We start from the raw sequence: 13,750 nt of genomic DNA, 5'->3' as shown, positions 1-13,750 counted from the left end.
CATGAGCGACGCTTTTAAAAATCTACCTTTTAGTGAGTTTACTGCTAACCCTTTATCCAACCCTTCTTGCAGAACTGAAGCAATGTCTGTCCTCTCGGGTGTTAGTCTCCTCTGTACACATCACCTCTCAAGGACTTTCCAAATCCTGCTGCAGGAAGTTGGACTTAATCCTGGCTTTTAATAGGGTTGCAATTACCTGATCTGAATATCCCCCCTCTTTCTGAACCTGTTCATTTCAATAGCCAGGCCACGAGGGAGAACCTCTCTGGGTTCTCCATAATTATCAGCCCTTGCTTCCAACGAGCTTCCAGCCCACTGAAACTGATGGGATCCGTCACCTTTAAGCAATGTCCACATTCCTTGGCCGCTTCAGCCAGTCCGGGACAATTAGAAACACCAGCCCTGGATCCTGTGATATCCTTCTGAAGTCCTTCCCTAGCAGGAAACACATATAGCAAGCAAGCAGTTGTTGTTTTTAACCTACAAATGCATATTAATGTTAAATTCGAACCGCTTAATTTCCTAACAGATAGGTTTAACCTAAACACATAGTTTATTGTACTAAAATGTTACCGTACTATGATGGCATATGTTTAATTTGTAATCTATACCACTCATAATTTTCTTTATCATGCCTTTCTGTAAACCGTTGTGATGGTTATATAACTTAACGATGGTATAGAAGAGTTTTTAAATAAATAAATAAAATAAATAGCAACTTACCTGTATGCCACGATCTATCCCATTCTTTCCTTTGACTGTAAAACTGCCTTCATGTGGCCAATAGATCCCATTGGGCTACCCCCCCCCCCCCATGTGTATATCACCAGGCCGAAGACCTCTTCTGACCCCATTCCCCTGGGTCCAAAGCCTGGCAACTGAGAAAGTCAGCCTGAGCATTCTCCTTTCCTGCTACATTGAATCGTGGAAGTGTCCTGCAGATGTTTTTCTGTCATTGCCATTATCTTGGCAGCTGCCCCAATGCTGTCGGTAAGCTCCTTGTCCCCTCTTGCCTGTTTATGTATGCAGGTAACCTTTGGTTTCCCTCACTAATAGGAGTGTACCACAGTAACGTATGGGGAGGTTCAGAGCTATACAGAATAAAGAGAGATTTGGGTTTTACTCCCCCATGTGGGAGGGACAGATGTTGTGTTCTAGTTGTTTTATCATCTTCAAGCACCATCTGTCCTCGTGGATTTTGAGTTAGACTTTCATGCAGACAGGCACTCCCTGCCTCCTGCTGTATAATGTTTGTCCTTATTTGATGGAAAGGAGTTGGGATTGCTGGTTTTACTCTTTTAAGCCAATTTTTGAGAGGTCTCCTTGTGAGAGAAAGCCTCTATGCCCTTTTTCACAGAGGATTAGGGCGTCCCTGCAAAGTGCTAGTACTCCTCCAGGGTGGAGACCCGACAGTGACCCGATGCAGAGGAGTTTCAACTTTAACTTAACTGCTTTATTAGACTACCTCCTCGTTTGGGAGACAAGGACGTTTTTTCCACTCTGTCTCTTGTTTTGATTTTTTACCTCTTTTTGGAGTTAAAGACTATTTTTGTTTTTAGTCGCAGGGATTCTGTTACCAGTCCACTGGGAGAGAGTTGTCTTTCAGTCTGAAAGAACTTGAAGATTGAAGGAATCATTCGGAGAGGGAGTTCTGCCCGTTGTAGAAAACAAAAAGGAGCTAAAGGCATTACTAAGGGCTGGGTATGCTGCTGTCTCTGAAAGTACCAAGTAGGATGGGCCTACTTGGTACGTTCAGAAGGATTTAAGAAGGCTCAGGAAAGGTGTGAAAACTGGGACTTCATTCAAAGCATTGGGATTATATTTCTGACCATTCCACCGTGGGGAGAGAATGGAAATAAAAATATTGGGCACTGGAAGTGGGGGATTTGACTATATCAAATCTGAGAAATTTGAGTAACAGGAAAGAGAACGATATCAAGTTTTAATTAGAGAGCTTCCCAAGGAATTGAGAGACTTTGCTAAAAGAGTGAGATCACAAGTTTTTTCAACTGCTGTCCTATTATTTATTATTTGAAATTCAAAATGAACTGTAAATAATTTTCAGTTATATAATCAACTATCAGTAAAAGAAGTTGGAAACCACCTTGCTTTCTAGTGTACTTTCTGGATATAAAAGACTGTGATTAATAATAGTGCGGGGGTATACAAGGACGAATAGGGGTTTGTCCTACGATTACTGCAAAAAGGCCTTGGAACTAACGTTCTGCGCCCTGGAATTCAGAACTTAAATGCTGTCCGTGGAGAGACTGAGAACTGGGAAAGTAGCTCTGCACAGAAAGGGTCCATCATTATCTCATTTTCCTATGTGCTCCTAGGTGCAAGTTGAATGATGCGTCTCTTTCAGGGTTCACATGTATGCTACTGCAGAGGCAAGTGTCTGAGAGTACTTCAACTGCCTTGCCCCGCAGCTTCAGTAGAAAGTTTCTCAGAGCCAGCCTGATTGCTCTGGTCTCCAGATGGTTCATCGAACATGCTTCTTCCTGTTGCAACCAGCTTCACCCACTCCAGATAACTTGCATTCGTTGCCACTGTTATCCACTGAGGGGGGGGAGGGGGATCTAGGCTGGCGCCTTTGGCCAGGTTGGCCTTGGACAACCAGCATTCTAGGCTTCTTTTGTCGGGGGTATTCTCCTGTTGAAATCCTGGCTTTGAGGGGACCACCTGATAGCACCATTGTCTTCAGTGGCCTCATATGGGTTCTTCAATTGTCACTGCCATTGAATTTAGTACGTGAAGATATGTCCATGCAAGTGAATACGGAATACTCATCAATGCTCTTATCTGCTTATGAAGCCTGCCTATTCTTTCTTCTATCAGATACAGTCTTCTTGTGCTTGTGTTGAATTGAGCCCCAAGGTAAACTAATGTTAGGACAGGAAGAACATGGCTCACTGTTCTGTTTACTACCCAGTCCAACACTTGTATCACTCTTCCTGTTGCTTTGCACTCCTCCTAGAGGGAATCTGTCCTCATTAGCTAGTCATCTAGCTATGGATAAGAACATAAGAACATAAGAAATTGCCATGCTGGGTCAGACCAAGGGTCCATCAAGCCCAGCATCCTGTTTCCAACAAACCAGGCCACAAGAACCTGGCAATTACCCAAACATAAGAAGATCCCATGCTACTGATGCAATTCCTTGGCTATTCCCTAAGTAAACTTAATTAATAGCCGTTAATGGACTTCTCCTCCAAGAACTTATCCAAACCTTTTTTGAACCCAGCTACACTAACTGGACTAACCACATCCTCTGGCAACAAATTCCAGAGCTTTATTATACGTTGAGTGAAAAATAATTTTCTCCGATTAGTCTTAAATGTGCTACTTGCTAACTTCATGGAATGCCCCCTAGTCCTTCTATTATTCGAAAGTGTAAATAATCGATTCACATCTACTTGTTCAAGACCTCTCATGATGTTAAAGACTTCCATCATATCCCCCCTCAGCCGTCTCTTCTCCAAGCTGAACAGTCCTAACCTCTTTAGTCTTTCCTCATAGGGGAGTTGTTCCATTCCCCTTATCATTTTGGTTGCCCTTCTCTGTACCTTCTCCATCGCAATTATATCTTTTTTGAGCTGCGGCGACCAGAATTGTACACAGTATTTTATTTATTTATTTATTTAAGAGTTTTTATATACCATCGTTAAGTTATTCACCATCACAACGGTTTACAATAGGGCACCTTAATCAGGAAATATGGGTAGTACATTTAATGGGTGGTGCCATTAGGGTTCGGTAACATAAGGCGTTTATTCGAGGATTGAGTGTGTCATATCAATGTGACCTGAAGGTTGCCTACAGTTAAAAAGGTTGAACTGATTCAGTGTAGTGCTTTAAATTAGGCATTCAGTGCTATATACCGCTTATCCTTGCTTCATTGCCTGCATCAAGTTTCTTTCTTGAAGGCTTGTATGAAAAGCCAGGTTTTGAGATGTGTTTTGAAAAGTTTATGATTGCTCTGGAGTCTAAGGTCAAGGGGCATGGAGTTCCATAATATGGGACCGGCTAGCGACAACGTTCGCTCCCTCACTTGGGTAAGTCTTGCAGTTTTCACAGAAGGGATGGGAAGGAGTGCTTTGTTTGCTGATCTTAAATTTCTGTGTGGGACATGTACTCTAAGTGCTGTGTTCAGCCGTTCTGCTTTGTCGTCGTGGATGAGTTTGTGTATTAGGCACAGTGCTTTGAACTGTATTCTTTGTTCTATGGGAAGCCAATGTAGGGTGGCGAGTGTATCTGTTATGTGGTCTCTTTTGTTTATTCCAGTGAGGATTCTGGCTGTGGTCTCACCATGGAGCGATATAGAGGCATTATGACATTTTCTGTTGTATTAACCATTTCCTTCCTAATAATTCCTAACCTTGTACTTGTCCACATTAAATTTCATCTGCTATTTGGATGCCCAATCTTCCAGTCTTGCAAGGTCCTCCTGCAATGTATCAAAATCCGCTTGTGATTTAACTACTGAATAATTTTGTATCGTCTGCAAATTTGATAACCTCACTTGTATTCCTTTCCAGATCATTTATAAATATATTGAAAAGCATCGGTCCAAGTACAGATCCCTGAGGCACTCCACTGTTTTCCACTGAGAAAATTGACCATTTAATCATATTCTCTGTTTCCTGTCTTTTAACCAGTTTGTAATCCACGAAAGGACATCGCCTCCTATCCCATGACTTTCTAGTTTTCTTAGAAGCCTCTCTCTCTTGAGGGACTTTGTCAAATGCCTTCTGAAAATCCAAATACACTATATCTACCGGTTCACTTTTATCCACATGTTTATTAACCCCTTCAAAAAAATCAAACAGATTTGTTAGGCAAGACTTCCCTTGGGTAAATCCATGTTGACTGTGTTCCATTAAACCATGTCTTTCTATATGCTCTACGATTTTGATCTTTAGAATAGTTTCCACTATTTTTCCTGGCACTGAAGTCAGGCTCACTGGTCTATAGTTACCCGGATTGCCCCTGGAGCCCTTTTTAAATATTGGGGTTACATTGGCCACCCTCCAGTCTTCAGGTACAATGGATGATTTTAATGATAGGTTACAAATTTTAACTAAGATTAGAAATCTTATTTTTGAGTTCCTTCAGCACCTTGATACCCTCTTTGTGTAGGAAGGCTGCAACTACCAGAATTATCTTCGTGAACGTCTATGGTGGGAAGAGCGCATCAGGGATGTGCATACAAAGAAGCAACTGGACATTATACAAACTCTGTGCATGTGTAAAACATGAATGATCTGAAATAAATTTACCAGCAACATTAAAGTTTCTGTATTATTATGAAAAAGGGGGCACTATTGAAATAAAAGTACAAGCTTGATTCTTCAAATACAACAAATGGCTCTTGGCAGTACTGCATCCTCTCTTCAGTTTATTCCTGGGTTCCCTTTCTTTATTGTCCTAATATATTTGACTCTTCATACATTTTTGGAAGATGAGATATGCCCATTTAATTATGTTTCATTTTTCTTAATGCTTTACTGTCCTATAGCCATATTTCAATCGTTTGTGTGATATTCATACTTTATATGTATCAGTAGGATGCCTGTGGGTGAGGGGTGAGGGGGGGGGGTTGGTGGTCTGATGAGTAATATAATGGCAACAGGAAAGAAACAAACTGGCCTGAGTCTGCCCAATTTTATTTCTTCCACTTTGGGTAGATGAGCACATAATTAGCCCAATTAAACAAAACAAATTTGAAACAAAAAATAAAGAGACCGCTAAAACAATGCCCAGGCCCAATGCCAAGATCTGGCACCGAGGCCTGCTCCAGTGGGAGCTGGACCCAGAGTCTAGGCCTGGTACAGAAGCCTGGTCTCTGTGCCAAGCACAGCTCAGAAGCCCAGTCCCAGCAGCAAGGCCAGCTTGGAAGCTTGGTCCTGGGGCTGAGGCCTAGTCCCATCACTAAAGCTCAGGCCTGGTGTCGGGGCTGACCCCCTGTCCTGATCCCGGCATGGAGACCTATGCCCAGGCCTCTCAAAATCTTCTTCTTATTCCTGGTGCTTCAGAAATGATGCTGTCTGTTTGGAGAATGGCGCTGGAATGACATTATTGTGCTATCTTCCTCCAGAGTGGACGTCACCATTTTGATGTATGGCCTTCCAACATCTTCTTGTCCCGCCACTTCAAAAATGGCGCTGTGTTGAGGACGGTACTACTGTTATGTTACTATGGCTTCTTCCTTCGGATTGGATGGAGCAATTTTGATGAATGACTGTATGGCCACACATTAAAATGATGCCATCCACTCCTAAGGAAGGCACCACAGTGACATCACTGCAGCACTGTCCTCCAAGCAAGCGTCATCATTATTGAAATCTCAGGACAAGAAAAACACATTGAGATGCCTGCGTTTAGGCCTTGGCACTGGGACTAGGTCTCAGGCCAGTCCCAGCACTGGGGCCAAGTCTAGGCTTTGGAGGTGGGACCAAGTGTCGATGCCCAGTCCAGCACCGAGGCATGGTCTCTCCAGAGACCCATTATTTTTTTAATGCAATGAATACGAAAATATTCCAAAATTTTCAGGTATTTTCGTAGGAGGCTATTTTTGGCTCATTCCATTTGAAACGAATCAAAAACAACCTCACTCATTGCATTTTTTGCATTTGGTAATAACAAATGCACATCTGTAGCCTCTTTCAGTCCCACTGGTAGGCCATTTCAATCTTAGCTTTCTCTATGATTCTTATAAGACTAATGAGCTAACTGAGGAAGCTAGAAACCTAGGAGTAATCCTTGATGCAGCAGTTTGGTTTGAAGACCACTTAACAGCATGTTGTATTTAGTGTTGTACACAGTAGCACCATTCTCAGTTTGCTTAGCTCCATCATGGAGGAAATGGCTAAATAAAGGCTTTCAAAAACTTTAAACATTAACATCACCATAGAAACAGAACACAAATCTGAATGAAAAAATGCACTTCATCTGTTTTAACTGCCAACTAAATTATCTAAAACAATTCTGCTAGCATACTGCTGTCTCTTTCCTGAACTCCCAAAGCTATTCCTTTCCAGGAAAGCATATGGGATGATGTCATTTTAGGTACCATGAAGTGATTAACGTAAGCACAAAAGTGTTTGTACTTTTGCCACCTTTATTAAGTAGTGTAACATAATATTAGTCATGAGTTTGTAATTTACAGCAAAAACATGGACTGAAATCATAGTATGACAAAGCTGGGAGGGACTACAAGAAGATATTTAGCTTGATTCCCCCTTGCCTTCGGGCAAGATACTCTTAAGTCTAGAAGATATACAGCTGAACTATCGCATGATATGTTGTATTTTTTAGCATTTAGCTTATTCTCCTTTTTTTTAGCTGTCCCTAAATTATTCATTTATTTGTATACTTTTATATACCGTTGTTTGGTACTTGCCTTCACAACGGTTGACAGTATAACATAAACATAAGAAGAATCCATGTGTAAGACACAAAAAGGTAACTCACTGATATAAAATTAGTAATACATCAAACTGTAAATAAACAAACATATTATATATAAAATAACATAAGATTAAACTAAATAGATAAATTAATCACCTAGATAACTGTTAGAATAGAGATTCAACCTTCATAAAACAATGAACCTTAGTAATGTACCTGGTAAAGACATAGATTAATTTAATGGAATAGTTATGTGAAGTGATGTGGTGATGTGGAAATGCAGTTTAGCCTATGCCGTCTCTAAATGCTTTAAATAGTTTTAAATTGCTCTGTATCTTAAATTTTCAGGTAAAGCGTTCTACAGGCTCGGTCCTGCCAGTGAAATCGCTCTCTACCATACCATAGTCAGTCTGGCAGATGTGACTGATGGTATTGCTAATAAGGCCTTATTTGCCGATCTCATGTTATGCTGTGGTGTATACATTCAGATTACTGCGTTTAGCCATTCGACTTCCTTGCCATATATTGTCTTGTATAAGATGGAGAGTACTTTGAACTCGATCCGCTTGTTAATGGGTAACCAGTGAAGTACTTTTAGAACAGGGGTGATGTGTTCCGTTTTTTTTTTTTTATGACCCGTAAGAATTCTAGTGGATGCATTTTGGAGGATTTGAAGCAGTCGTATAGTTGATTTGGGTAGGCCTAATAGCAGCGAATTACAATAATCAAAGCTCATAAAAATCAAAGATTGTAGTATTATTCTAAGGTCATGTTGATTTAGGAGTGGTTTTAAGCGTTTAAGTATTAGTAGTTTGTTAAATTCTTCTTTTATTTTCATAGATATGTGTTTTTTAAAGTTCAATTCTTGATCTATCTTTATACCAAGATCCTTCACTTCATCACCTAGCTTGATAATTGAATTGTCAATTTGCATAGTATTATTTGGATTGTTTATTGAGGTTTTTCTTTCAAGCAGGATGCATTCGGTCTTATCCATGTTAAGGCAGAGTGTCAAATGGGTTAGGAGTTGGTTTATGACATTGAGATACATGGCTGAGAGTCTGAATGCTTTTTCTAATGAGTCTGTAATCGGTATGATAATTTGGATGCCATCGGCATACATAAAGTAGGTAATGCTGAGACCAGAGAGCAGTTGACATGATGGGAGGAGATATATGTTAAAAAGTGTGGCTGATAAGGCCGAGCCTTGTGGGACTCCAGTTTCCAGCGATATTGTCTCTGATTTGGAGTTATTAATGTTTACCTGGAAAGATCTGTTGTGAAGAAATGAGGTGAACCAATTCAATTACTACAGCTTAAAAAGTCTTGAAAACTACATAAAGGCATGGAGGGCTTGTCCTGCCTGACGTCACTTCCCGTGCCTCCCCCATCACCTCAACAGAGGAGGAGTGCGCTACGACGCCAGCAGGACAGATGCTGCCATGGCTGAGAGCTGCAGCCTCAGGGGGAACCCCCTCCTTCCTGCTCCTCAGCTAGGACATTCCTCACCAATCTTGGAAGGTCCTGCTCCGGTCAATTGTGAAGACACAAGTCAAAGCGAATTTTAAAAGGGGGAACGTTGAGCGGAGGAGGGGCCCAAACTGCATTTTATCTGGTACTGTACCTAGAATAGCATGCTCTGGATAACACAAAATCATGATGCTTCCTTGTCAATTAAAAAATAAATAAATAAAATTCCTGGAGCTCAGCGAGAAGCTCAGTGAGAACATTGCTTTTCCCTAGTCCTTTGAGATCTCATTTCTATTACCAATACCTGTCGTAGGGGAGCTGGATTCCATTCAGACTGCAATCTTGTGCAGTGCGCGAGGCGAAAGCAACACGGTCACGCCATCTGATTGAAAACATTTTCCATTTTTCAAGGTTTCAGTGGTCAACTCTAATAAACCATCCAGCTGCAAAGGAGGCATGTAATTCAATTCACCTACACGGTGTTTCTAAATTGCACTTCTGTAGAAACCTACTGAAAAGGCAGTGTGTCTCTTTCTTTCTTTCTTGTTTTTTTTTTTGACTGTGCTGGTCGAATGCAACTCAATAGGTCAATGGAAGCAGCAAGAGAGAGAGAGAGAGAGAGAGAGAAGGAAACTAAAATGCTGCTATTTTAGTAAAGTTATCCGTAAGCAAGGCATGATGACAGCATTATTGGGCACACTGGATCTCTCTCTATCAGGTGGACTGGACAACAGAACCCTAGATAACATTTTGCAAATGTAGACAAGCGGCAATCTGATTGCACATTGATGATTTTTTTTTTTTTTACCGTCTGTAAGCAATAGCACTTGGTTCATTTCTTAGAAAATAGGCGCTTGTCATCTCTTGGCTCCGCTGTTTCCTCCTGAGGTTTGGCTGTGAGGTGTCCTTTCTAGTTCACCTTAAGAGGTGTTATTGCTTAGAGCTGTACGCTGTTTTGGAATGAAAGCTGGGCCCCCTTTCATTCCGACCACACCCACTTTCTTAGAACCCAAAATGCTGCTTTCCTGCGGCCACTTCACAGCCGTCCTTGCTCTGTTCCTGCTTTACATACAAATGAATAGGGCTCCCATATGGCGTTTTGGCGAGGGTAAGCACAGAAGCACTCAGTTCATTTAAATTCATAATGGTGGGAGGTGCTAAGTAAGAGGAGCATCCAAAACTATGAACTGTAGTATTCAGAATCAAACAAAAACCAGGCCAAAAAAATGGGTTAAGCCAGCTTTCATTCATTGTACTAATATATGTGTGTATAATCATTACTGTAAACTATATCTATCTATCTACATCTATATATACTACAACTATACTACTACTATATCTACATAATTACCAATACAGGGATTCTCAGCCCAGTCCTTAGGACATATTCAGTCAGGTTTTCAGGATATCCACCAAGAATATGCACTGCCTCCATCGTGCAAACATCTATCTCATGCATATTCATGATGGACATCCTGAGAACCAGACTGGCTTGGGAACCACTGAACTACTACATAAGCAATACCAGAGACATTTTATGCCATCCGTGGGTCACTGTACAGGGGTCCGAATCTCAGCTGTAAAGCGGAGCTCAAAGCTACCCTTATATTTTCTATATATATATATGTATATATATTTACCTGGACAAGAGCACCGGATGAAAGATGAGTCAGTTCTCCGATTCTGGCAACAGCTCGGGGGTCACTAGAACTGATCAGAACTGGTGCACTGATTTCCATGGAGTGCCTGTTATTCGTGGCTTGGGAGGACTTGTGCGTCAAGCTCAGGGCGGTGAAGGAATGGCGCTTCTTGGCATTCTTCCTGCCGTCGATGCGCCGCTGAATGGCACCGACGGCTCCTGTGCGCGTTAGTGTAGAGCACGGGGCCGTGCTGACTACCACACTGGTGTCAGCCGGCAAAGGGACCTCGCAAGCAGACGTCGCACCCAAGCAGGCCTTGTCTGTCTCAATTAGCTGCTTTGCAGTTTCGTTGAGCTAAGGGCAGAAGGGGGGGGGGGGAACAAAAGAAAGGTAGGGGGAAAAAAAATTAAAATGCTGTCAAATTCCAACTCGCCATCTCTCTTCCCTGCTGACGATGCTAAAACCAAGAAATAGGGGAAAAATCAAAAAATACTTAGGGGGCCCCCGACACTAAATGGAGACGTGCACCAGGAAAGTGGAATCGGCCAAGCCTATCGATCTGTCGTGGCGTTCTCTGGTGTGTTATCTCCTCAACTGGCATGATACGTATGCCAGCCATGGTGCCTGAATTTTTAGACCCTACTGAATATAATGACACAGACTAAACTTTTCCACTAATACAGAAAGACGACTATTGGCTGCGGGACATACTGCCCAATGGTCGACTACATCTCGGTTTATTCTGATGAGACCCCCCCTTTAACCTCAGTGTGGTCCTTTATCACCATGTTTACAAAAGCAAAAGGGACAAAATTAGGCGCACAGAATTTTTAAAACTAAAAGCAAGTTTACCGCTCGGAAAGCAATCTGTAGCAGGGAGAGGCCCACACTTTGACACACAAACTATAACCAATCATGTACCAATAATGCTGGGACCAGCTGAAGTGAGCCACACCGACACCCTTCAATTAAAACACCATTTCAGCAGCTGCACTACACAATATAGAGCCATTACTGAAGCTATCACAGTCCATTACACTTAAGCCAGCTTTGCCATCGACAGCTGATCCCCCTTTCAGACTTGGATTCTCCAACAATGTCCCACAATTTCGCACTTCATCATGTTCTAACCTGGTGCAGCCCCTAATGACTGCCAGCAGGCTTCAAGTTCCAAGGCAACCAGATGGTTCGTCTTAATTCAAGTGGGTGTTACAGCTTAGCTACAGTAAATAGAGCAGAGGAAAACCCTAAATGAGAGGAAACTGACACAGGAGGACGAGGAGAAAGATATACCGTCACCCGGGCAGCACAAGCTGAAATAGTTTGCTAGCAAATTCCAAAAGTAACAGGATAGCTTATAGCTAATTTAATAAGATTGGGGTTTTAGATTTCTGTGGCATGTCAGTTTCATTAGTATTGTCTCAAGTGGAGACACAAACGTGCTCTGGCTACTAACATTAGAAATGCATCTAATCTTGTAATGACCGTTACATACATCCCAATTGGAATAACCAGATGTGTCTTCTCAACAGGGCTCCATTAATACACAATCTTTTATTTATTTATTTATTTTAGCAAAGAGCATGAAAATGGGAATTTAAACTCACGCAATAAGTTCCGTGCACCGGAGACAAAAGATTTATGTCCCGCTGCACATCACGCTATTAGAATACAGCCTGGGGGCCCTGAGGGTAATTATTAAACAGCGCCGCACATCGGTGACGACTGCATGCACGTTCTGCACGCAGACATTGCCGAGGATTTTTCAAAGTGAACTCAACGCGTTGGAACATCCTCGGGTTAATTTGCCGAACACACGCACACGGGCACTTGCCCGAGGCTACACCTCCTCTTCGGAGGGCACACCTTACACATAACACGCTTACATAACACACTTTGCAGTCTGTTCCAATCACTCACCCCAGCCCTCCCGCACCCCTCTGCCACCCTAAGGACCTTCAACCTGAGCAAGGGAAGTTAATGGCCCTGAAAACTTGCCAAATAAAGGCATTACCCCCACCCATCTGCTTTACTGGTTTTCTTTCAGTCACTATCAGCCCTATTCAGGAAGGCTCGTTAAGTGTTAACGCGCAAAAACATGCAATATTTTCAGTAACCGCTGTTCTCCAACAATGTGCATTTCGCCGTGTTAACGTTTAATGCACCTTTAATGAACCATGGCTGTAAGGGGCCTGTGAAGTCTGGTAACGACTTTAGCACACAGTAAAGATGTTTATCGGGATTAGGATCACACTTCGCCCTATGCACTAAAGTGTTGTTGCACCTGTTAAGTCACGGTAAACAATGTTAAATGTCGCTGCGAAGGCCAATTTTGTAACAGGCAGGCTAATAAGGATAATGAGCTCTTCAGGGATTTGCACTCTACATACTGGAGACCATTAACATGTGCGGTATTCACTGTGAATTTTCCATCTGCAGGGTAGCGCTAAGTGCAGATTGCAGCGCATACAAAAGAGAAAACCTTCTCTCTGCCACCCTCCATCTTCTCTTCTCTTTTCTCGCCACACTCTCTGCTTCCAACTCCACTTCCACCTCTCTCTTTTTTGTTCTCTCTGCTATTATAACCCATGCTAAAATGATTTAGAGTACTATTTTTTTAAATCTGTGTTTGGACCATAAGGCTTTCAAAATGCTCTGAATTCCAACGTAGAAATGATGTCAAGCGATAACCATACAATTGTGTTAATACAACGAAATGACCTGAGCCGGGCCAGCTAAGTGACTCAGTGGCAGTGATGTCTTGAGCTGGCTCCCCCATGGAGCAAGCAGTGCGGCACGCTTACTAGTGAGCCACAAATCCAAGCGAGGGTGGCAGAACGTCCTAGTAAAACTTACCCACTTTGGCTGCTTAGGCTCCACCCAGCCACCAGCTCATTGGCTCAGCAAGAGCCAGCCCTGATTGGCTGCCCTATTTAAACCCCCTCTGCAGCCACGGCTCCATGTGTACCTATTTCCTAAAAGGCTGTTCTGCCCTTGCTCCTGTGTTGATTCTATCTCCCTGTAGTGTGAGTGTGAGTGTGAGTGTGTGTGTGTGTGTACCTTCTGGACTGATCTTTTGCCTCAAACCTTTGCTCTGCAGCCTAAGTTATTTGACTCCGATCTTTACTGTCTGACCCGTATCTTGACCTTGACCTGGCTCTGCTTCTCACTGAGATTTCACTTTACTGTCTCAGATGCAGCCTACTCACTAAGTGGCTACTTTTGTCCCA

The 13,750-nt window shown here is 42.4% G+C and overlaps 1 protein-coding gene across 2 annotated transcripts in view; it reads right to left on the bottom strand.

Moving 5' to 3' along the window:
• SH3RF3 (SH3 domain containing ring finger 3) overlaps positions 1-13,750 on the bottom strand; it is a 477,464-nt gene that overhangs the window by 128,228 nt on the left and 335,486 nt on the right. Inside the window, exon 4 of one of the 2 annotated variants that reach the window (XM_029604598.1) lies at positions 10,521-10,874. The exons of the other annotated variant lie outside the window; for it this stretch is intronic. Coding sequence (XP_029460458.1) covers positions 10,521-10,874 — 354 coding nt within the window. The remainder of the gene's footprint in view (positions 1-10,520; positions 10,875-13,750) is intronic. 2 annotated transcript variants of the gene reach the window in all.

This window comes from Rhinatrema bivittatum, chromosome 5 (genome assembly GCF_901001135.1).
Source record: "Rhinatrema bivittatum chromosome 5, aRhiBiv1.1, whole genome shotgun sequence".
Classification (NCBI taxonomy): Eukaryota; Metazoa; Chordata; class Amphibia; order Gymnophiona; family Rhinatrematidae; genus Rhinatrema; species Rhinatrema bivittatum.
This window is presented reverse-complemented; position numbering and strand designations above follow the sequence as displayed.